Genomic DNA, 24988 nt, shown 5'->3' on the forward strand with positions numbered 1-24988 from the left:
TGCTTTCTAGGTTGAGGATGGGGGCTCAGCTCAGCCTCCTGTTTTGCAAATGTGGCTGATAATAATCAACTGTTGTTTCTCTGGCTGATAATAATCAACTGTTGTTTGTTGTCCTCACTCTTCTGCTTTCTGTCCTGATCCCTCAGCACTGCCGCTGCATGGAGCTCACAGGTCTCCCAGGCAGGGCTGTTCAGGAAACTTGCCAAAACTTCTCCTCTCCCCCACCTCCTATAGGGAGCTCCGGCTAGGAGAGGCAGCTTCTTTGTTTCTCCCAGTCTACTGCCTGACTATTGGGGTTGTGACTTGTGGTAGCTCATATTTGCAGATCCCACATTCAGATGTGCTGGTATGCCAGTTGAGTGTTTTATTGTTGAATTTTAGATGTTCAGTTTATTGTTGTTTCAAGGGGAGAGATCTAGGGACATCTCTTACTCCGCCTTGTTTCTGATGTCATTTGAATTTCTAAACAACACACTTTTAAATAATCCATAGGTCAAAGAGAAAGTCTCAGAGGAAATTTAAAAATAAAAATTAAAAATTGTATGAATGAAATAAAACATACAACATATCATAGTTTGTGGCATTCAACTAAAGTAATGCTGAGGGGGAGCTTTATAGCATTAAATGCTTAATTAGAAAAGAAAAAATATATCAATCAATAATCTAAGTTTCTAGCTAAAAGGACTGGAAAAATAAGAGAAGTAAGCAATAACAAAACAAGCAGAAAGAACAAAAACTAAAGCAGAAATCACTGAAAATAAGAACAAGAGAGAAAATTAATAAAATAAAATCTTATTTGTCAAAAAATCAATAAAATTAACAAACCCCTAGTGCAACTGACAAAGATACAAAGAGAAGAAACAAATTAATGCCAAAATAAAAGATGGGTATTACAATGGACCTTGTAGCCATTAAAATAACAGGTAAATACGACAACCAACTCCATGCTCATAAATTTGACAAATTAGAAGAAATGGACCAATTCCTTGAAAACCACAAACTACTGCAACTCAGTAAGATAAAAATAGATACATAAATTTATAATTTTCTGAAAAAGAAATCTCCAGGATTCAGACATTTCAAATAGATGATTTCCCAAACATTTAAAGAATTAACACTGATTTACAAAATTTCTTCTAGGAAAGAGAAGGGAACATTTCCATGCTCATTTTATGAGGTCATTATTACCTGATCCCCAAACCAGACAAAGACAGCAAATAAAAAGAAAACTCTACATCAGTATCTCTCATGAACTTAGATACAAAAGTTCTCAACAAAATATTAGCAAATTGAATACAGCAATGTATTAAAAAAAGAATTATACATCAAGAACATGTGGGATTTATTCCAAATCAACCAATATAATCCATCACATTAATAGGTTAAATCACTTTCATGTCTATTTTTGTCTTGTCATCTGCTTCCCAGAGGACCTTAATTTCATTCATTTGCTAAGGGGTACATACCAAAAACCTCATAATAATAATTAAAGAAACATAATAGATATCTTAGAAGGATTTTCTTTATGATTAATTACAAGGTAAAGATGCTGTCAGCACCGAGCTGATGAGGAAAGGTTTCGGCGGTGAGACACCCAGTTGAAAAATCGCATGAGGAGCTGACATGAGGACTAGACTGCAAGTCTTTATTATGGGGACAGCTTGACTTTATGTAGGTACAAGAACAATAGTGGCATTTGGCCACGCATGTGGGGTATAGCAAGCTGATTCATTTTTACATAAGCTGAGCACAGGTACACTACAGTGTCTTATGTGACATGCTAGATCTGGGGTCATGTCCTTAGCTGTGATCCTGAATTGCATCAGCCAGGCCTTGCCCTGGGACCCACAGATGCCCACTACCATTGTCACCATTTAATATTGTTCTGGAGATCCTGGACAATGCTGTAACAAAAGAAAAGTAAGAGGTATAATGAACATCTATCTAGGAGAAAAAAACACAAAAGGACCAACAAACAATTAGAACATATACATGAGTTCAGCAAGTTTTCCCGATCAACTTAAAAATATCAATGACCTTTCACTACACCTGTAGTAACTGACTATAAATATAATAATAGATACCAACTACAATAACTAAAAGTATAAAATATTGAGGAATTACCCAAGAATCCAAAATCCCTCTATGGGAAAACTCAAAAAGTCTAATAATGGAGACCAAAAGTCTGAATAAGTATAAAGACACCCCAAATTCTTAGGACAATTTAGTATTACAAGTAGTGATTTTTCCTAAATTAATCTATGAATGAAATGCAATACCAGTCAAAATTCCAGTTGGATATTTTTGAGGAACTCACTAAATTTATTTTTAAAATACATATGAAGGAATAAAAATCTATGAATAGTAAAGTCAATTTTAGAGAAAACAAAAGGGGAGAGTGTGTCCTTCCAGATTTAAGACATACTAAAATTTTTGTAAAGACATAGTAAACTTGGCACAAAAACAGATGAATAGACCAAGGGAACATGATAGCTTAGAGACCGACCCATGTTTGTATAAGACAATATAAGATAAATTATAAAAAATAATGGGGAAACAATAATTTATTTAGTGAGTGATTTGGGGAAAGTCTCACTATATTAAAAGAGTAAAAATAAAATTGGATACATATCTCATCCCAGATATAGGAGTAGACTCTAGATGGGTTGAAAACCAAAATGTGAAAGATAAATATCTGAAATCAGCAGAGAGCTAAGAGTGCTGAAAAGTCCTTAAACAAAACTTCAAAAGCACAAACTGTAAGGAAAAAATATCAATGGTTCTCATCACATAAAAATTCAGGCTAGTGTTCAATGAGACAGCTAAGATAAAGAGACAGATATTTAACAATGCAATTGCATGAAACTATAAGGGGTTATGACCTAGTGTAATCCAGGACCCCCTAGAAAAGTAAACAAGTGAAGGTTGGAATTCAAATAGAAAAATGGGGAAAGACTACGTACAAAATATTTTCAGAATAGGAGATCCTAATTACTGCTTGAGGTTGATAACCAAGGAAATAGGGGAATGATATTATTTAGACAAATGTTTGGTTCTCCAGGAGAAATAAGGAGAAAATGATTTAAGGGGTTGCTTCTTGAGATGCATGCGCTGAAGGTAGGAACGGTTGGGGTGGAAATCCTTCAATACAATTTAATTTCTTAACCATTTGCACATATTACTTTGTTGATATTTTTAAATTAAAAAAAAAAGCACTAATGTCAAATGGCCTTATTTATATCTAAAAGTCCCTTGGTCTTTTAAAAAGTTAAAAAACATATCTTACTTAAGAGTCACCCAGTAATAATTACACCTGACCCTTGAACAACACAGGTTTAAACTGTGAGGGTCCACTTATATGTGAATTTCAAACGTCAACTATATTTTCCATCTGCAGGTGGGAACCCTTGGATGAGAATCCAAATATTGAAGGGACAACTGTAAGTTATACAAAGATTTCCAACTTTGTGGGGGTCGGCACCCCCAAACCCCACATTGTTCAAGGGTCAACTGTATATTGTAAACATTGCATAAGAATGAAAATTTAAAAATATAACTCCAAAAATGATGGCAACATATTATTCACAAAATAGAAGGATTCGAATAGTTATGGATAAGTGTTTGACAAATAAAAAACAGATCTAATAAATCTTATACCAATTAAATATGTTCCATTTACTCTACAAGGCTTTTTTTAAAGCAGATTATAATATAAAAACACATTAAACAGAAAAGTTAGATTAAGAATGCAATAGACATGAAATATAACAGTGAAAGAGTGCATAGAATATAACCCAATACACTTTTATTTCTAAAGTGCTTTATAGTTTCCAAAGCATTTTTCTTTTAAATATGAATTTCAGTTTTTAAAAAAACTGAAGTAAGTTTATTACTGAATTCTCAAGTAATGTCAGAAAATAATAAAGAAACTGCCATTTCCCAAAATTCAAGCACCTGGAAATAACTACCACTGACATTAGCTGAACATCAATCCGGATATCTTACTTTGGAGACAGATGTATATCACAGATAGACAGCTAACAATTTCAGGGTTCTTAGATATATATAATCAACAGAGAGAGAGATAGCACATTGAAAATGTGATCTTGCACCAGAGGCTCTGTGATTTGGTGGGCAGGCACATAGATGTGGAGCCAAACCGCATGGGTTCTTATCCAGATTCTACCTCTCACTGACTGCATGATGTTGAACAAGTCACCTCTCTGTGCCTTAGTTTTCTCGACCATAAAATGTAGATATCAATAGTACCAACCTCACATGATTTTCGTGAGGATTAAAAAGTGCTCAGAACAGCATCTGGTACATTGTAAGCCTTCAATCAAGGAACATTTTTTCCCTGGGTCTGATTTGAGGTGAAAAGGCATAGAAGGAACATAGGCAGGTGAGGGTAAGGATAGGAGGAAGGGCCTTTGCTGGTCTGAGCTCTGAGCACTCTTGCCATTTTGTCAGAGGTTCTAAGTAGAGGTTTATCTATCATTTGGGGAGGTGTTCTACTCTTCCAAGTACCAGGCCGCTCCCTAAGGCTTTCAGGGAGCCTGTGAATGGGATGTCTCTTGTCTCTTCTAAAGCCCATTGTGAGTGGTTGAGGATGTTTGACAGATAATTGGGGGAGAATGTTTTAATTTCTTTGCTGGCTTTTACCTATATTTTCACCTTCTCCCCTTTTCATTTCATTCCCAGAATCGGCGGTCTCCTAGCACCCATTGCATCATCTGGTCCTAGAATCATGGTGAGGAAGGCAGGCCATGTACAACTGTTCCCATATTATTAACAAGAAACTAGCTGTCATGGAGGTAAATCCATGTGCTCAGGGCTGTATAGCAACTATGAGGAAGAGCTGGCATTGTGAGTCTATACCAAGAGCACATTGCTCTTGTCCTAGACATCTCTTTGCTCAGTGTCTGTGAGGGTCAGGTCCCATTGGTGCTGGGAGGACAAATATAAATAAATGTAACCCTTCTACCCCCATGGACTTTCTACCCTAGTCTGTTTAGAAGGGGTTTCCATCCACATAGCTGGTGGCAGCATTGGACCTTTGTACCTGAGAGAGTTAATCTCCTCATCAACATGTTTGAAGGAGATACAGTGCAGATACACCATGTTGATTTTAAAATATGATAAGCTGATTCTAACATTCCTCTAGAAGAGAAAAAGTATAAGGATGACTGAGAACACTGTAAAAAAGAGAAGGATGGGACACTTATCCTACCAGATACAAAAACATATAGAAATTTATAATAGTTGGGAAATTTTAGTATTGGCCAAGAGAAGTCAAATAGCTAACCAAGTGATGATGAATCCATAGGAAGAAGTATTTAAAGGGGAAGGAATCCATAGGAAGAAGTATTTAAAGGGGAAAGAATAGCCTTCTTATGGTTCTGGGTGGGAACACCTTTATAAGCAGGACAAAACTTTCAGGCCTTAATGAAAGAGATTGGCAGATTTGACAACAGAAAAATTTGAAGCAGTTGTAAAGAGAAAGATAATAAGCTCAAGAACAGAAAGAAGAAAAATATATTTGTGATATACAGACGTACCTCATTTTATTGCATTTTACAAATATTGTGTTTTTACAAATCGAAGGTTTGTGGCAACCTTGTGTTGAACGAGTCTAACAGTGCCATTTTCCCAAAAAGCTCAGATGATGGTTAGCATTTTTTAATTGACGCGCGTACATTTTTTTAGATATAATGCTATTGAACACTTAATAGACTACAGTATAGTATAAAGGTAACTTTTATATGCACTAGAAAACCAAAAAAATTCATGTGACTTGCTTTATTGTAATATTAACTTTATTGTGGTGGTCTGGAACCGAGGTATGCCTATAGATACCTGATAAAATATTTTTTGGTTTCTATCAAAAGAAAGTCTTTGTAAACTCTTAGACTCAGATTCCAATTCTAGAAATCCACATCACAGAAACTCCTGCAGAGGCAAGCAAAATTACATGTTTAAGGATGTTCACTCCTGCATTTTTTGTTATAGGAAAAAAATAAGAAGCTTCAATGTCTACCAAAAAATTGGTCGAATAAATTGTAACACATTCAAACTACAGAATATTTAGCATGGAATAAAAGGAATGTTAAGTCAGAGCAATGCAATTGTTCTGTTTTTGTGTTTTAAAAAATCCATTTGAGAATATAGGTACACGTATAAATGCTTCTAAACCATTCTTGGGGGAATTGCAACAAACTGTGAAGAGAGATACCTTTGGGAAGTGAGTGGAATGGCATAGAAATAGGATTTTCAAGTTTTATTTTTCATGCCTTCTTATTGTTTGGATGTTTAATATGAATGTTTATCATTCATATAATTTAAAAAATATAAGCAATAGGAAAGCAAGTCTCCTTTGTCACCAGGGGTGAATAAGAACCTTGCGCCTTTATCTTAAGCTGAGAGTAAAACAAGCCAGAGGTCACCCAGGAGTTAGGGGACTGGAAACAGACATGTTGGAACCCGGGGGCCACGCACACTCACAAGTCCCTTTCATGCTCAGCAGAGATTATGGGTTGTCAAGGGCAGTGTCAGGTTGCTCAGATAAAGCCATCTATGATGGGGACCCAGGCCTGCCTGTGTGGAGGCAGCCTTTAGGGAGTCCTGGACTCCAGACCTCACTTCCTAGCTTGGAGCTTGTGAACTGAGAAAGAGCTGAGTTGTAAATACTTCTTATCTGGAAGGAGCTGGGAAAGCGATCAACACATCACATTTTTCCCTTTCTCTTTTAGGGGCATTGGCTGACGATGCACTGGTGCCTGAAGACACATGCTAAGAATTGTTGACTTCAGCTATAGCCCTCTGTGTGGGAGGCAGAAGGGTGGGCTTGGAATTTATCGTCAGGAGGTCTGGATTCTCAACACAACATCCAGGAAGCTGGTTCTAAGGCATGCATGTAAATTAAAGGGAATGGAAATATTATTTTTCTTGGAAGTCTTCAGTATTTGGGGTGGCTTCTGTAGAGCACTGAAGGAAAAATCATGAACCTGAATGTCATGGAAGTCACATGAGAGGAGAATGACTTCCTCCTGGGTCCCATAGGAGGTAAGAGATCTGTAGTTCTGTATGGAGTTCTTTTTGCCAACTGGTCTCTGTCATGTTATTATCATTAAAAGTGACAACATATAATAAGTATTTGCTACGTAATTTTAAGTATTTGCTTGCATAATTCTCACCATGGCTTTGTGGGCTTGGACATAATCATTCTCAATTTGCAGATGAAGAAACTGAGGCACAGAGGATTTAAGCCACTGTCCAGGCTCACATGGATGGTAAGTGGTGATGTGGGTCCTCATCTAGGTGAGTTGTCACTAAAACCTGCACTCCTCTGCACTGTGCATGAAACCCTCGGAGGGCTCCTGGGATGTCCCAGGGTCTGTGGAACAAATAAAGGTGAGAAGACAAAGTGTCCTTGCAGTAACACACAGCAGAGAGGGTGCCTCAAAAAAAGGGCATGGAAGTCATTGAGTAGGGGTGGGATGGTATGGGGATCCGAGGGACAGATACTTTCTGCCAATATTAGTGACAATTGCAAGAACGAAGCCCAATAATTGAAGATTTCTGGCTGATGCATTATCATCAAATTGGGACATTGGTGGTGTGATAATTAAAGGGCCTCTGTGTGTATGGTAGTTCTTTCTCATTGACAGAGGTCTGTCTGGAGGCAAGTAGAATTTTGCAACTTGGCCTGAGTGAACACTATGAGAGCAGTCGGATTCAGATAATTCAGACAAATATAGTCCCTTCAGCTCAATCTTCTATTTCATAGGTAAGAACTTGTCCAGTGAGGAGCAGGGTCTCGTCCAAGGACTCACGACTATTGAATAAATGAGCTAGGACCAAGCTCTGCTCTCTAGCATTTTGTTCTCACATTTGCCTTGGGCTGCCTCCTGTTCCCAGCTCTGCCTCTTCCAATTCTAGAGGCTGCTGGTGTTCCTTGGCTTGTTGGCTGAATCTCTCCAACCTCTGTCTACTTACTGCCCTTTTCTCTGGGATCATCTCTGTGTGTCTATGGGTCATCCATCTCCTTCTGCCTCCATTTTGTAAGAACACTTGAGATGGAATTTAGGGTAATAATTCAGGGTAATCTCATTTTGTAATTCAAGGTATATAATTCAGGGTAATCTCATCTTTATATCCTTAACTTAATAGCAGCCACACAGATCTCTTGTTCTAGATATGGTAACATTTACAAGGTAAGGGATTAGGACTTGATTCTTTGGGTGGCTATCATTCAGCCTACTACAATATCTAATTCTTGGCAATATTTGTTGAAAAGACTATCTTTTCTCCCATTGAATTGTCTTGGCACTTTGTCGAAAATCAACTGACCATAAATATATGGGTTTATTTCTGAACTCTGTTCTATTGATATGTCCTTGAATCAGTATCAATCAGTATCATTGTCTTGCTAACTGTAGTATTACAGTAAATTTTAAAATCAGGTAGAGTAGGTCCTCCAACTTTGTTCTCTTTGTTTAAAAAAATTGTTTTGCCTACTATAGGTCTTTGTATTTTCATATGAATTTTAGAATTGGCATTGGTTTCTACATAACAGTCTGCTGGACTTTTGATAGGAATTGCATTGAATCTATAAATCAATTTGGGGAATCTTCCAACCTATGAACATGGAATGTCTCTCCACTTATTCAAATCCTAATTTCTCATAGCAATATTTCAGTTTTCAGTATATAAGTCTTACGCTTATTAAATTTATTTTTTATTATTCTTTTTAATGCTATTATGAATGGAATTGTTTTCTTAATTTCATTTCAGATTGTTCATTGGTAATATATAGAAATATAATTCATTTTTATATATTGATCTTATATCTGCCTATCTTGCTAAACATATATATTGCTTTAGATTTTTCTACGTATAGTGTCATGTCATCTGCAAAGAAGGGTATTTTTTACTTCTTCCTTTCCAATCCAGATGGCTGTAATTTTCTTTCAAATAAGGAAAAAAATGCTGATTGCACAGGCTAGATTCTCTGGTAAAATTTTGGATAAGAGTTAAGGCTTTTTGTGTCCATGTTCATGAGGGAAATTGTATGTAGTTTTCTTATAACTTGTATGCAGTTTTCTTATAATTTGTCTGGCTTCAGTATTAAGGTAATATTAACTTCAGAGAATGGAGACATGTTCCCATTTCCCCTGCTTTTCTGAAAGAAATTTGTAAGTGATTTGTATCACTTCTTTAAATAGAATTCACTAGTGAAATCATATGGATCTGGACATTTTTATGGGAAGATTTAAAATTAATTCAATTTCCTTACTTGTTATAGGTCTAGTCAGATTTTCTATTTCTTTTAGTTTGTTTTGACAATTTGTGTCTTTCTTGGAGTTTGATTTAGTCATTTAAATTGTCTAATTTGTTGGCATAAATTTGTTTGTAATATTCCTTTATAATCCTTTTATTTCTGAAGAATTGGCGGTGATGATTTTGGTCCTGATTTTGGTAATTTGTGTCTTAGGTCCTGATTTTGGTAATTTGTGTCTTAGGTCCTGATTTTGATAATTTGTGTCTTCTTTGTTATTTTCTTGGCCAGTTCAGCTAAAGATTTGCCAATTTTATCCATCTTTTCGAAGAAATAACTTTTGGTCTCATTATTTTTTAAAATTTATTTATTTAAATTAGTTTCAAGTATACAATACATTGGTTAGACATCTATATTGTTCATAAAACAATCCCCCCAATTGCTCCCTCCCTCCCCTGGCCCTCCACTTAGCCATCATATTAATGCTAACTGCATTCCCTGTGCCTTGCTCCCCATCCTGGTGTCCAACTATTAACGACTAATTTGTACTTCTTTAATCTCTCACCACATTCTCCCAGCCCCCCAACCCCCCTTCCTCTGTCACCAAATTGTTCACTATATTTGTGAGTCTGTTTTTGATTAGTTCTTTTTGTTAGATTTGTCAGCTGAGTAATATTCCATTGTACATATGAATCATAATTTCTTTATCCAATCGTCTGTTGATGGGCATTTAGGTTGCTTCCATATCTTGGCTATTGTATATTGTGCTGCCATGAATATTGAAGTGCATAGATCTTTATGAATTATTATTTTGGTTTTCTTTGGGTAAATACCCAGAAGTGCAATTGCTGAGTCAAAAGTATAACCATTTTTAATTTTTTGAGAAACCTCCACACTATTTTCCATAGCAGCTGTACCAATTTGCAATCCCACCAACAATGCACGAGGTTACCTTTTCTTTGCATCCTCGCCAACACCTGCCGTTTTTTGATTTATTGATGATAGCCATTCTGACAGGTATGAGGTGATATCTCATTATGGTTTTAATTTGCATTTCTCTGATGATTAGTGACCTTGAGCATCTTTTCATATGTCTGTTAGCCATCTGTATTTCCTCTTTGGAGAAGTATATGTTCAGGTCTTCTGCCATTTTTTAATTGGATTGTTCTTTTGCTGCTGAGTTGTATAAGTTCTTTATAAATTTTGGATATTAACCCCTTATCAGATGTGTCATTAGCAAATATCTTCTCCCAGTCGGTTTTCTTTTTATTTTGTTGATGGTTTCTTTTGCTGTACAAAATGGTCTCATTAATTTATCTATTGTGTTCCTGTCTTCTATTCCATTGATTTCCTCTTTTATCTTTATTTCCTGTCTTAGGCTTGCTTTGAGTTTAGCTTATTCTTTTTCCAGTTTTTAAGGTAGAAGCTTAGGTTGATTTGAAACCTCTCTTCTTTTTTGATACAGGCATTTAAAGCTTAAATTCTTTTAACCACTGCGTTAGCTTGTGTTACATAAATTTTGATGTGTTGTATTTAATTCATTCAGTTGAGAACATTTAAAAATTTTCCTTTGTGATTCTTCCTTGATCCATGAGTTATTTAGAAGTATGCTGGTTAATTACCATATATATGGGTAACCTTACTTTCTTTTTGGTTGTTATTTACAGTGGGCTATTCAAATCTTTAACTATCATTGTTAAATTATTTATTTCTCCTTTCAATTATATCAGTTCTGCTTTATATATATTTAGGTCTCTTTTTAAGAAAACATATAATTGTGTTTTCTCTATGTATTGTTTTACCCTTTTATCATTCTGAAATGATATGCATATCACTTTTCATCTCTTTACTTTCTACTTGTGTCTTTGAATGTAAAGTATATCTTTCATATACATCATAGTTTTTTATTTTTATTTTTTTAAATTCAGCCTGCCAAACTCAGTCTTTCAAATGAAATGTTTAAACCATTCACATTCTAATGGAATTCTTAATATAGTTTTGGGCTTTTACTATGTTTCATATTTTTATATCTTTGTTGCTCCTTTACTGCTTTATTTTCGGTTATTTTTTAGTTTACTGTTTTAATTATCCTAATTTTTGAGCTATTTTTAATACTTTGTGAGCTATTTTCTTATTTTTTGCTCTATTAATTACAATGAGCATTTTATCATAATCTACTTCAGAGTAATAGTTACCTAATTCTGATAACATATAAAGCTTTTCTATTTTTATTTCCCATTTCTTTGTGCTATTATTGCCATCTATATTATGTGTATGTTGTAAACTCCCCAAAAGCAGTGTTATAATCATTACACGATCATAACTTTTAATTGAATAGAGGGAAAAAATGGGAAATATATTTATAATTAAAAAAAAATTTACCTGCATATTTATCATTTCTAGAGATCTTCATTTCTTCCTATAGATTTGAGTTACTGTTTGGTGTCACTTTTGTATTTAGTATCAACTTCCTTTAGTATTTCTTGTAAGGCCCATGTACTAGCAATGAATTCTTGCAGTTTTAGTTTCCTTAGGAATGTCTTTTTTTCTCTTTCATTTTTTGAAGGATAATTTTGCTGGATATATAATTCTTGGTTGACAGGTTTTTCTTCCAGGACTTCAAATATCTTTCCACTGCATTCTGGCTTCTGTTGTTTCCATTGAGAAGTCAGCTGCTAATCATGCTGTTGCATGATGAGTCACTTTTATCTTGCTGCTTTCAAATCTGTCTTTCAACATTTTGACTATGGTCTGGCTGTGTGAATCTCTGTGTTTATGCTACTTTATATTTGTTGAGATTTTTGAAAGTGTAGATTAATTTTTAAAATAAAATTTGGGAAGTTTTTAGACATTATTTCTTCAAATATATTTTCTGCCCTGTTCTCTTTTTTTCCTCTCTTCTGACTCTCCCAGACACATATGTTGAAATGCTTGATCTTGCCCTAGAGGTGTCTGAGGCTCTATTCATTTTTTTCAATCATTATGTTCTTTCTTTTCCCTTGTGGGTTATTTTCAACTTATCAAGTTGTTGATCCTCTTTTGTATCCCTTAGTGAGTTTTTTCTTACTTTTTAACTCCAGAATTTTCATATCTCTTTTAAAACAAATTCTGAGATTTATTGATTCATTGTTAATTTTTATAAACATGGTTGAACATATTTGTAGTAACTGCCTTGACATCTTTACTAAATGCAACGACATATGGTGGTGATCAAGATAGCTTCTATTGGCTGCTTTTTCTATTATGGGTCACACCTTTTTTGCAAACCTTATAACGTTTGAAATTAATTCATGCTTTCTAGTGTGTAATAAATATTTGCAAAATTGTTTGAGAATAAGGTTTTCTCTAATATCTGGTGTAAACTTGATGTATTGCTATATGACCTATCTTATTATGTTGCTTAGGTCATCTATAGCCTTTTTTCCTACTTGACATTTGTTGGACTAAAAGTCGAAACCTCCTACTCTTAAGTGTATTTCTACTTTCCCTTGAATCTCTATGGTATCTGTTTTGAGACTGTGGGTTGTGATATTTATTCATAACTGTTATATGATTTTGAATTGTGCCCTTTAGCAAAACATGCTTAATGCCTATTAGTCTGAATTCTACCTTGAAATATCACAATTTCTATCTCTTTTGTTTCCATTTTTCTTTATGTTCAGACTTTCTGAGTAATTAAGTTTGGTTTGTTTCTTGTTTATAGCATAGAGTTGTATTTTGCTTTGCGGACAAATTTAATAATTTTTCTTGGAGAGGGCATTAATTGAAAGCACATTTACTGGCATGATTTATGTTTGGTCTCAAATCATTCTATTCATTGTATTAACTGTGTATAAGGTGTTATGGTTTATTTTTCCTTGTATGAGGTTTAATTTATTTTGCTTAAAACAAAATCTATGAAGGTTTGTATTTGGCTATACTAATTATCTTTACACTCATAACTTCTTATAATGCCCTTAATCTTTTTTTTTCTTAATCTTCTAGCATTTCCCTTGTTCTAAATATCCTGAACTCCCAATGTCTTCACAATGAGCTTGTTTGCATTTTTCCTCTCTCCCATATTAGTATCATCTTTGTCAGAATATATAACATTTACATATTATTTTTCCACTTGTCCCATCTTTAGTGTTGTATCTAATTATATTCATTGCTCATATCTATCTTTTTGATGGAATTTTCTGTTATTTCCGGATTACATGAGGCTGTCTCTGAGTAGATTCTTCAGGAAAGGCTCATGAACACAGTATTGAGCTCTAATTTTAAATTGTTTTTCTATAAACTTGTTACATGAAAGACCGCTATTCTGAATATAAAGTCCTTGAATTCACTTTCATTTTTTGCCTTGGATCTCTTGAAAATGCTGCTTCACTTTTGTTTTGCTTTGTATGTTGATGCTGAGAAATAAATTTTTGTGTTCCATCATCCTTAAGCCTCCTACTCCATTCTCTTTATCAGGCAATAAGTAGGGAAATAAAGTTTAAGTACTCTCCACAGCAGAATCCATACTGTAAGTATGGGTTATGGTTGTTTGATGTCACCATATAGACAGTGTTTTGGGAAGATGGAGATAGATTTAGGTGGCCACGATTCTCCTCAAACATCTCTATCATCTGGGACAAAGATTTTATGTCCATGAGGAAAGATGACATCAGGTTCACACATCAGATTATTGTCTTATTTCATAGATTTTAAGACGAACCTTTCCCATTCACATTACTATCTGATATTGAAATGCATCTTACAATTGATAGCATATTACAGACAGCAGAGTTGTTTTCTTTAGTGGTACCTAACATAAACACACATGGTCAAGTTAGTGGGGTTCTGAATTGGAAGTACTGCTATCTTTTCTGACTTGATTTGCCTCAAATCTCTAATTTTTTTTGAGTTGAAACCTCACTGTAGACAATAAAAAGGGCGCAGTCATTTGTCTTCTTCCCCCGTGGGCAACTGTGCTGAGTGGAAATAGGCTCCCAATGATTCAAATGCTGCTTGCCACAGCCACTGCCTTTCTCAAGAGGATTATTCTAGTGCACCTCAGAACTAAGAGAAATTTGTAACTTGCTTCATATTTCAGAGAACTGTTAATACAAATTTATCATTTCTAGCAGATATTTTTGGTGTTGTACTTTATTGGATTGTGGTCACTCTATAGTTTTAATAAAAAGACTTTATTTTTGTTTAAATTGTTGGTATGTTTCAAGGACTGAAGTTAAACAATGTGTGTTGTTCCACCATCTTTCCCAGGAACTTCCAATCCCTTTTGAAAAGTAGCAATAAACATGTAGATGTTGCAATTTTGACTTAGAAAGTATAAAAGCAGCTGAAAAGTTACTATCCTCATCCCTTTATAAAATAATGGTTCTGGTGTTTCTGTAGTTCTATGCAGCCAAGGTTTAAACTAGTAAGAACTTAGGAAACTTCAGATACTGTACACTGAAATACTAAGAAAATAAATTAATATTTTCAAATACCCCTACCCACAAACAATACCACTCTAGATTTACAAAAGCAAGAGACTATTCTGTTGAATACATTACATACACAAATAGACTCATTATCAGGAATGTAGATTTATTTCATTAAAAATAAAACATTCATTCCCAGAGTACTGTATCCTTTAAAGCAGCAGCAGCGATCACAAGGCACGTATATGAAATATCTCAAGCAAAATCGAAACCAAACATTAAAAAATGTGTTATTTAAAAAGATGGTGAACACAGATTATAAAAATGACATTTTTAAAAACAATTTTCTTCCTTTACCTTTAATACGATAGGAATAATGGTGTAATATTTATGCAACATCTTGTGGCACATATCACAAACATTTATACCACCTAACATGATTTGCTAAAGAAAAAACCGCTAAAGTACAGCTTAAAATGTTTATTTATAGTGCTTTACATTATTTTTTAGATATTTGGAATTAATAAGCTGAAAAGAAAAGAATTCTTTTCCTTAGCTTAGAAAAATCCTAGTTATATGTCCCTAGGCAAACCCACCATACAAAAGAGAAATATACTGAAGATATTCTAAAATACCGAGGACATGATTTATATTTGGGATCATCACAATAACCCTCTTTCCTAAAAACAGAGTAGAGGTCAACACATAATAAATGTAAAGGTCAATTATATTAAAATAAGATAGTATCTGATTTAAATTATTGCTCACATAGGAAGTATAATGACAAGTCTCTGGTTAGGGATGCTAAGATTAGCTGTTAGAAATTGTGTGCAATCAATATTTAGTGTATATAAAATTTCCAGGATTCAAATATATTATAAAGTTTATAATAATTGCACAAAAAGTGTTCCGTTATATAGTAGCCACCATTGAGCTTCACACGATGAAGACTGTAAAAGATGTGGTTGAATTAGATCTTCAAGAATATATTTTGTGTCATCTATGCTGAAGTGTTCCTCTAAGCTGTAATGTTGTAGACATTTTTCTATGAAATCTTAAGGAGTGCTTAGAGAATCTTCACTAGTAGAAGGAGAGAAGATAAACTGAAGCTCCATTTTTTAAATAATGAAAACAAACAAAAAAAAGAATAGAAAATACTCGTATAATAAAACATTTAAATAGTACTAAATAGCATGGTTTAAATATCAGTTATATGCTGTCATTAGTTTTCATTACAAAAAACAAACAAAAAAATCAAAATAAAAACAAAAAAAGAGTTCCTGGGCTTTTAGATGTGTTTTCTTTGTAAAAATAACCAGCATCTTTCTCAAGGTCGCACACCGAATCCACATCCACAGCATCTGGCAACAATGCAGGTAAAACGCTCGCTCATTCCTAACAATACCGAGGCCTGTCTACATGTTGTGTGGCAGGGCAACCACCAGGCCCTGAGACAGACTATAGCAGGACAGCCTGGGCCACCTCCTTGATTGTGGATGCAGCTTTCTCCAGTTCTTCTTCTGTTTGTTCCACTGTGACCACAACCCTAATGCTGAGAAATAAAGGACACAAAAAATCCACCAGTCAGCTTGCCACGGGTTTTTGTGAATGAAGCTAATGGAACACAGCCCACTCAGTAGCTGACCTGTTGTCTACAGCTGTTTTCTCACTTCTACGTCAAGGTGAGGAAGTGTGGCAGGGACCCTGTGCCCTGTAAGCCTAAAACATTCATTACCAGGCCATTTACAGATGTTTGCCACTCCCCACTTAGAATGTTAGTATGTGTCTACTTGAAATAACCCTGCAGTGGGGCTCTGCCCAGGATGTGAGGAAACTTGGTCTTTTAAATAATCTAATGCTTCAAGCAGTTATAGGCCCAAAACAAGAACTCTAATTTCTCAAATTAATGAATTGATTGCTCATATTTATAATTCAGTAAGTCATGTAGAAGTTCTATAATACTTTGGGGCAAGACGGACATTTTCAAATTTTCAGGAAATTGAAATGACAAGAAATAACAGCGTCTCAGGGCAATTCTACCTCTGTCTCTCTGCAAACATCTGCTTCATCCACTGGACACATTTACTGAGATGTACTGTGCTGGGCATGGAGCCCCAGGGCATAAAATAAACATGGCCCCTGTTCTCCCAACATATTGGATTATACTTCTGGATGTGTTAGAAATAAGAAAGCAGGATCTTTAGGGTGCTTCTGAGCTGCTGCTATAGTGGTCTTCCAGAATCTCAGCCTGGCCATCCATGTCTGGACAGCACTCTGACTCTGGTGCCCCTAGCTACTCCTGGGGCCTTCCCTAGGTTCCCTCTCACTGGTGCCTCTCAAGCTTGTGCTCTGGCTCCCCCTACACACCTGGAGGTCTCCATGCCACGGTATGCCCTGCTAAAAGGCTGATGCCCATGAGATCGTCTCACATATTCCATTTTCTGGGCTTGGCGTATGCATTATCTGCTGTCAGATATCTGAGTCCCTCCTAGGCCAGAAGGAACTATGGTTTCCTCTTTCGTGACCTCACTACCCTTGTGCCATGACCCTGAACATGCCATGCTTTGGGTGTCTACCTCCTTCAACTATACTGGATGTGCTTAGAGAGCAGGATGTTTTGTTAAATCATGAATCAAAGCGCATCCCTATGCAGGGCTTTCTGAATCCCTTAATTTTTCCTGCCACTGCTTTATTTCATGGGTGTTTTGTAAGTTCATCTGCTGGATGAATTGCCCACATGGTGTTCCACCCACAGATGAGGTGAGCACTGCGACCGAATATGCCCCTCTGCAGGACTGTCCTCAAGGTAAAAACTGCTGGCATGGTGTGTGCCACTTCAGGGGTGTGGTAGATATTTGCTAATTGAAACTTCCACTGTCCCAGTCTGTTCTGATATCTCGGACATTTCTTTAAGTCAACTAAGGGGGTACTGCGAGTCCTGAGGGGATTTTCAGTTATAATTTGAAAACATCTAGTTTAAGAACAGAAAACAGGTGATATACTATGTTTTAACGGTACACATTCCTCCTTGCTCTGTGAGTCGTTCCCAAAATTTCACAACATAACACATTTCATACAGATTTCAGAGTAGGAAAGAAAATAAGGTCGTACTTTAATATTCACCAACCTTGGAGGAGGGAGGCACTTCTCTTCTTTTTCCAAGTAACGTGCCTGAGTTAAAGCGATGCTTCTGTTCATGCACTGTATGAAGAAAAGGAATACATTTGCATCTAGATGCAGACACTGTTATATAGTTAAAACAGGGGGGTATACTGAAATGCTATCTTCAACAGTAATTTTAATTCATTTTTCCAACTATAACTGCTAGAAGATAAAACTAAAATATCACAACATAATCAAGAGCAGCACTGTTCTATAGAATTTTCCACAGTGATGGAGGTGTTTGTTCTGCACTGTCTAGTACAGTAGCCATGAGCCCACGTGGCTATCAAGCACTTTAAAATATGGCTAGTGCCACTGGGAGACTGAGTTTTTAGTTCTACTTAAGTTTAAACAGTCACAGGTAGCTAGTGGTTACCATTTTAGACAAAACAGAGTTAGGACACAGGGGAACAATGCCAGCAAAGCCCTGTAGGCTAACCAAGAGTTGCACTTAAGAACAACGCCAGCAGAGCATTTCGGAGAGAAACTGCTCATACTTCAAATACTAGCAATACCTCTGATTCCTGTGTGCTACATTTTGCCAGGTGCTACCAGGCACAGAAGAGCCTGGTGTCACAAATGTTTTGCACGGCTTTCCCATGCATTAACCACCTGCCAACATTAAAAAACAAAACAAAACAAAAAAACAAAAAAACTAAAACATTCTCTATCAAAATAAAGCGTAAAAATCAGATCAAGGTAGTAGGTTACAGGGGGTTCTTTTATGGTGATGAAAACGCTTTGGAATTAGAATGATGGATGCACAATCTTGTGAGTATATGAAAAACCAATCAACTGTATACTTTATTTATTTATAATTTATTTTTTTTAGGCAAGGCAACCTTTGGTTGACCTCACAGATTGCAAGAAACTTGTCAGCTTACAATCTCTTATTTTTTATGCCTACAGCACCTGGTCTTCCTAGGTGGTCTCTCATGCAAGTACTAACCAGGCCCGACCCTGCTTAGCTTCCAAGATCAGATGGGATCAGGCTTGTTCAGGGTGGCATGGCCATAGACTCAACTGTATATTTTAAAGGTAACTTTTATGGTACGTGAATCATATTTTTAAAAAAGAATCAATCAGAGCAAGTGGTGGTATAAGGAGAGAACTATTATTCCCTGTGTGTGGCAGTAAAGTATTTGCCAGAAACTGGGCTGTTTTGTAAGCTGCAAGGCTGGTTTTTCTCTGCTAGGAAAATATGGAAAACAATACCAGGCAATGATGATAGACTTGTGCTGCTTCTACATTCTGGAAGTGTACCTGGAAAAGTTCACTCCTGAAAACATCTGGACTGGCTGATTTTAGCCCTGGCTAGTTAAGGAACATTATAAACCAACCTTCAGTATGTAAAAACAGTGTTTTGTCAAGCAACTCAACAAAAACTTGACAAGACTTCTACGAAGCTTAAACAAGTTACATTCCATGATTCTTTCCTCTCTCTCAAATATTGAAAAGAAAGAGAGGAGTGGGACAAAGGATTTTTAAAATGGAAGCTGTGATGACGCCAAGAAACGGTAAAAACTTTCTTTTTCCTTCCTACAAATGCAGTTTCCAGCCAGTATTTTGTTCCCTCTCCAAAGACTATGTTCTCTTCTCATTCAGCTCTCAAGATGATTTCTTGAAGACAGCCCATGTCGTGCTGGGGCCCAGACAGTATTTGGTGACCTGTGAGTTGTCCAGTGACTTTCACATTCTCTTTTTCATTATGAGGATAATCTGTGTAAGTGGAATATATTAGTATCCAGTCATTTCATTCACTTGCCCTCTTCTGTGTGTCTCTCTGCATATAGTAGTAAGACCTAACCTGTTGCTGTCTAGTGAGAAAAGAACAGATGTGGATTTAACAAGGACATGACATCCCATATGGCATCTAGAGAAGGCCCATGTCCCGCATACAAAGCATGTTCAGAGAATTGTCCTGAGGAGGTTTAGGTGTCCCTGTAGACTCCAACATGGGACATGCAGCTTCAAAGGCCTGCTCTGCACCAGTTGTGTCTGTCATACCACCAGGGCAATCCAGTTTAGGAAACAAACTTGCTGTCACATGGAGGCAATGTGATGAATTTGACTTTTAATGCCTCGTCTGTTTAGCTTCTACTTAATTTATAAACTTGTTTTGGTATCACATTTGTATACGAACTGTAATCTCAAGGATGCTGTACTTCTTTTTATGTCTGTAAGCATTTAAGTGACATTACGATAAAAACACCAAGGCAGTAAATGTGGTCTATGGGATGTCTGTCCTTTTAAAGACCTGCCTTTTTTCACTTTTGCAGAGGTGTACCTGAGGAGACATCTATGATATTTCTTTACTCAGCAAGGCATAAGCCCTCACTCCAGCCCAATCCTTTGTAAGCTGACACGTTTTCTTAATTAGGAATCTCACATTATGGGTTTGGTTTTATTTTGGCTTTTTAAGATGACTGATTCCAGAAGGCCACAAAGTGTATGAAACTGTCCAGGAATCTGTTATTCTAGGTGATACGGTTCATACATTGTAGGCACAGGATGCCCAAAGCAAGCTGTGAAGCCAGAGGATGGTTTCACACTGTGGTCTCCATAGCCACGTGACTATAGGCAAGGGCCTGACCTCCATGAGCCACAGCTGGAAGAAGGCATATGACAGACGGCAGCCATCACAATTACCCTGACTCTGGGCAGCAGGGACTTGGAGAGGAGCCTCCAGAATGTCAACAGGAACAAGTAGGATAAGGGAAAAGAATATAGCCCATTTTTGCTTTCAAATACATAGTAAATGCATTTCAGATTCAAATAAAAGGCAGTGCCACCCCTGGGCACATGTGCTCACAGAGCTGCAGGGCCACTGGACAGTTTTGAGGGGGAGCGGCAGCATGGAGGATGCCAAGGAACGCAGCTCTGCCGAACAGAGAAGGGCGAGTGGTCTTCCCCAGTGAACATTTTCTGATTAATAAGATTAGTAGTAAATTGACTTTAAGATGATAAAGATATTGAAATCAACTTCCCAAATCAGGCATGGTAACAAAGTGGTCTTCTTCCTTTTTGGTTATAAGAGTATTATGGCCTGTTTCTGAGCTGTGCTGGGGGTTCACTCCTTGACAGTCAGCTGTTCAGTGCTGCATGCAGTCTGTCACTATACACAATGCCATACCCGCACATATATAGAAAGCCTGGCTTGCTTGCTCGAGTGCACGCGCGCGTGCGCGTTCTCTCTCTTTCTATCTAATCTATCTATTTATTTTTAGGCGAGGCAACCCTTGGTTGACCTCACAGATTGCAAGGATCTTGTCAGCTTACAATCCCTTATTATTATTGTTATTTTTTATTTTTTACGCCTACAGCATCTGGTCTTCCTGGGTGGTTTCCCATCCAAGTACTAATCAGGCCTGACCCTGCTTAGCTTCCAAGATCAGATGGGATCGGGCTTGTTGAGGGTAGCATGGCCGTAGACAAGCCTGGCTTTCTAAATAGTAAGCGAATGGGTTTTCTGGAAGGCTAGTTATTCAGAGAAGAAGCGAAGTTAATTTTAATACAGTGTGGCACAGAACACAACACCTTCAATAAGAGGTGAAAACCCTTTGATGTGATATAAAAATGGACCCAATGGGATGAACTGTGTCTGTCAGTAGAGACATACTACAGGCAGAGTCAGACACGGGTAAGGCTGGGCATCAGAACAATTCTCCGAAAGGGGTGGCCAGCCACTTGTTATACCCTATCCCTGGGGGCAAAGAGAGCTATCTTAAAAATGACATTAAAAAACTGCTTGGGATCAGGGGAGGGGTGGTACAAGGAGATTCACTTGATTAACTAGATACTTACTTGATTTACAATTTCCTGAAGTAGTTTAACATCCTCTTCTCTTGATCCAGTGCTCTCTGCTAGCTGCAGGTGAAATGCTGGAGAAACTGCCTCCCCCACCACTTTTAATCCAGAAATGCTGAAGAAGGGAAACATATACAAACACACACAAATCAAAGCATAAATCCCTCCCAGGCTCAGGTATTTCTCATACAAATAATTTTAACAAAGTCTGCATTAATAAATGTAACAGAAACCTGTGACTTTTACGGGAAATATCCTGTGGTGGGGTTCCGATTCTGACAAAGAAAGGTTAAATGCATGCTCTGTGCAGTGCTCGTACTCTAGGACCCTGGAATGCTGTTACTGTGTACACTGCAGGGAGGGAGGCACCTATTCTTGTGGTTACCTCTGGTTCACATGTCACAGAAGCACAGGAGTCATCTCTAGTTTCTCACCAGGAGGTGTGCAGGCCCTGCTCCCTCACCCACCTTGGCTCAGGTGGCCACTCCTCATAGGCTGCTCAGCCCTTAGGTCTCAGCCCTGTCATTTCCTTTCCTCATCTGTTCTCCCATTCTTCCACTGCTAGAGCCAGACACACCTGGTCCCAGCCCCAGTATCACTTCCCAGGGGCTTCCCTCATCATCCACTTTAGGAAAGGGTCTGCGTCATCATTTTCTATTACCTCCTCTGTTTGTTTCCTTCATGGACTACTTATTACAGTTGATGATGTTTCCTTACGAAGTCTTTAGTTTGTATCTTGTCTTCTCATAAATTATAGGGATGATTTCTGACATTGAAAGTGTTATAATTTGACTACCAGTAACAGCTTTAGATTAAAAAGTTCCCTTATTATTTGCATGCTTAATTTTAAATTTTACTTGAGTTAACAGTTATTTTCTTCTTTCTTACGATTAACAGCATAGAGATCTGCTGCTTCTCAGAGAGAAAGACATTTCTTTAAGTATGAAACCCTGTATTTTCAAATGATTATTATGGATGTCATGAGAACTGTATTTAGTCAGGTTCATTTAGTCAAGTCTATTTTATCCTATAATAAAAATACTGTTTGATTTTTGACCTCCTAGAACACAAATGGTAATACTTATTTATCTCAAATTAGGCTAAACATTTTAGATTGCTTTCATTTAGTTTGTTTTACCTTGAAAGATGTGTTTTTCTCTTAGAATGGAATGAGTACAGAAAGCACTTGGTAGCATATTTGATTTCTCAAATACGTCTAGGACTCAACAGCTTTTACTCAGTGAGCACCACATGTCACGTTATCATGTGAAGTGCTGGAAGCTAAAGTCATCTGGCTTTCAAAGGTAATACACCATGCTATGATTTCTCAATAAACCAGGGTGAGGATCTGAATCATAAAATCGTATTTTGTACCAGCCTAGGAATCAGTATTTTGGTAGCTTCAATAAATGATTGAGCAGTTTTTCTACTTTTCCTGCTTTATGAAGCCACTGTATAAGACCAGGCTTGATATTTGTTTCTTCAAAGTTGGGCAGGACTCCCTCCCAACTTTGGCCGCACCTCTTTAAAGCTCTACCTTTAAAATCCAAACACTTCCCACTACTACTATGAAGGTCAGAGTCACCATCACCTTTTGCACACAGTAATGTGATAATCTCCTGACTGGTTCTCCTTGCCTCCAAACTTGCCACCGCGTAATCTAATCTAATCTGATCTGATCTAATCTAATTTTTTTCACAAATCAAGAACGATTTTGCTAAGACAGAAGTTTAGTCACATCACATCACTCTTTTGGTTAGAATAAAGCCATGGCTTCTCATGTGAGCTAGGTTCTGGTTGTGGTCTCCAAGGCCCAGCATGCCCTGGTCTCATCATCTTATCCTTATCTTCTACTATGTTCCCCCAGTTTTTCCCTCTTGCCACGCTGGCCTCCTTGCTGTTTCATCTCTTGTTCCCTCTAAACATCTAGATCACCTGTGCGATGTGCTTCCATACCTGCCTTACTGTGTGTTTGGTATGAGATGCCTACAGATTCCTTCAAGTAGAAAAACCGAGTAAACCACTGGATATGAGAACTGGAACCCTAATGAGTGGGACAGACTGGAGATACAAATTTGGGAGTTGCCCACATACATGTATCATGAAACAATCTGAATCTCCAGGGGTGGAAGAACACAGTTCTCCAAGGAGGTGACAGAGAAAAGAATACCACAGACTAAGCCCTGCTGATGAGGATGATGCTAAAAGAAAGGCTTCAAAGGAGACCAAGATGAAGCGATTCAAAGACGCAGAAGAAAACCATAGTGTGGTGTAACAGGATCCAAAGAAATAAAGAGCTGCAAGAAGGAAAGAGCAGTCAACAGTGTTGAAGGCTAATGAGGTAAGTAAGATGAGCTCTGAAGATTGTATGCTGGATTTAGCAACAAGGAGTCATTGGTGACCTCTACAGGAACAATCTGGGTAAAGTTTAAGAACAGAGGCAGATTCAGTAGTTTCAAGTGTAAATGAGAAGGATGTGTACAAAACACAAACAACTCTGGAGACAACTAGCTACAAGGAGAAGCAGAGCGACAGGCTAGCTGCTAGAGGAAAAGGGGGGTCATGGAAAGAGGAATTTGAGAGGGCAGAGTGTACCTGAATGCTAATCGCATGACTCAGGAAAGAGGAGAGACTCATTACAAATGAGAGGGACAACCAAGGGTACTCGATCTTTAGAAAGAAAAGCTGTTATGGTTAGAGTAATATCTTTGTAACACAGGGTAAGACTAGTTCAGACACCTGTGGGTGTGTAGATTTGTTAAGGAAAATGAGGGAGTTTCCAAGTGACAGTGAGAGACAAGACTGTCAGCTAAAAGTTGGTGGAGTGAGAGGGTTAGGGACATTGCAGAGATGAAAAGCTATAAAAGATGAAAATAAGCAAAGGACTGGATTTATAAAATAAACACATTAACACTTCCAGACAGAATAAAGGGCACGTTCCTGAATTTATAGTGACTCCAATGTGCTGGCCTATGTCGGTATATTAATATTTTATAAACCAATGTAACTGGAACCAATATAAGTAATATCTCTCTACCATAAATCATGCAAGAACTTGTATTGCTATTATGTAGACACACCCAGAACTTTCATTATTTCTGTCCTTACTTTATCTGGAACAGCTGTGATCTGCTCATTTTTCAACTGTCCTTTTCTTTTAGAAAAGTTTTTAGTTTCCATTTCTGGCAATGGAGAGAGGACTTTCACGACCAAAACGGCATGTTTCTCCTCAGGAAAAGGCAAAAACAAACACCCTGGGCAATGTGAGATCATTTTCTATAAGACCAAGAATCTGCCTGAAGATGTTACCAACCTGAAGATTTTTTTTCTCAAC

The 24988-nt window shown here is 37.1% G+C and overlaps 1 protein-coding gene and 2 pseudogenes across 2 annotated transcripts in view; all 3 read right to left on the minus strand.

The window, feature by feature from the left end:
* Window positions 1-14831: 14831 nt before the first annotated feature.
* Window positions 14832-24988, minus strand: part of SPTLC1 (serine palmitoyltransferase long chain base subunit 1) — a 56235-nt gene continuing 46078 nt past the window's right edge. Inside the window, exons 13-15 of one of the 2 annotated variants that reach the window (XM_006914929.3) lie at window positions 21652-21769; window positions 17813-17886; window positions 14832-16237 (exon numbers count right to left, since the gene is read on the minus strand). In XM_006914929.3, coding sequence (XP_006914991.1) covers window positions 16144-16237; window positions 17813-17886; window positions 21652-21769 — 286 coding nt within the window. In that variant the 3' untranslated portion in view covers window positions 14832-16143. Of the gene's footprint in view, window positions 16238-17796; window positions 17887-21651; window positions 21770-24988 lie in introns of both variants that reach the window. The other variant, XM_025048968.1, reaches the window with a different exon arrangement.
* Window positions 18748-18866, minus strand: LOC112482137 (annotated as a pseudogene).
* LOC112482140 lies at window positions 21162-21280 on the minus strand (annotated as a pseudogene).

This window comes from Pteropus alecto, unplaced genomic scaffold, assembly GCF_000325575.1.
Source record: "Pteropus alecto unplaced genomic scaffold, ASM32557v1 scaffold256, whole genome shotgun sequence".
Lineage (NCBI taxonomy): Eukaryota > Metazoa > Chordata > Mammalia > Chiroptera > Pteropodidae > Pteropus > Pteropus alecto.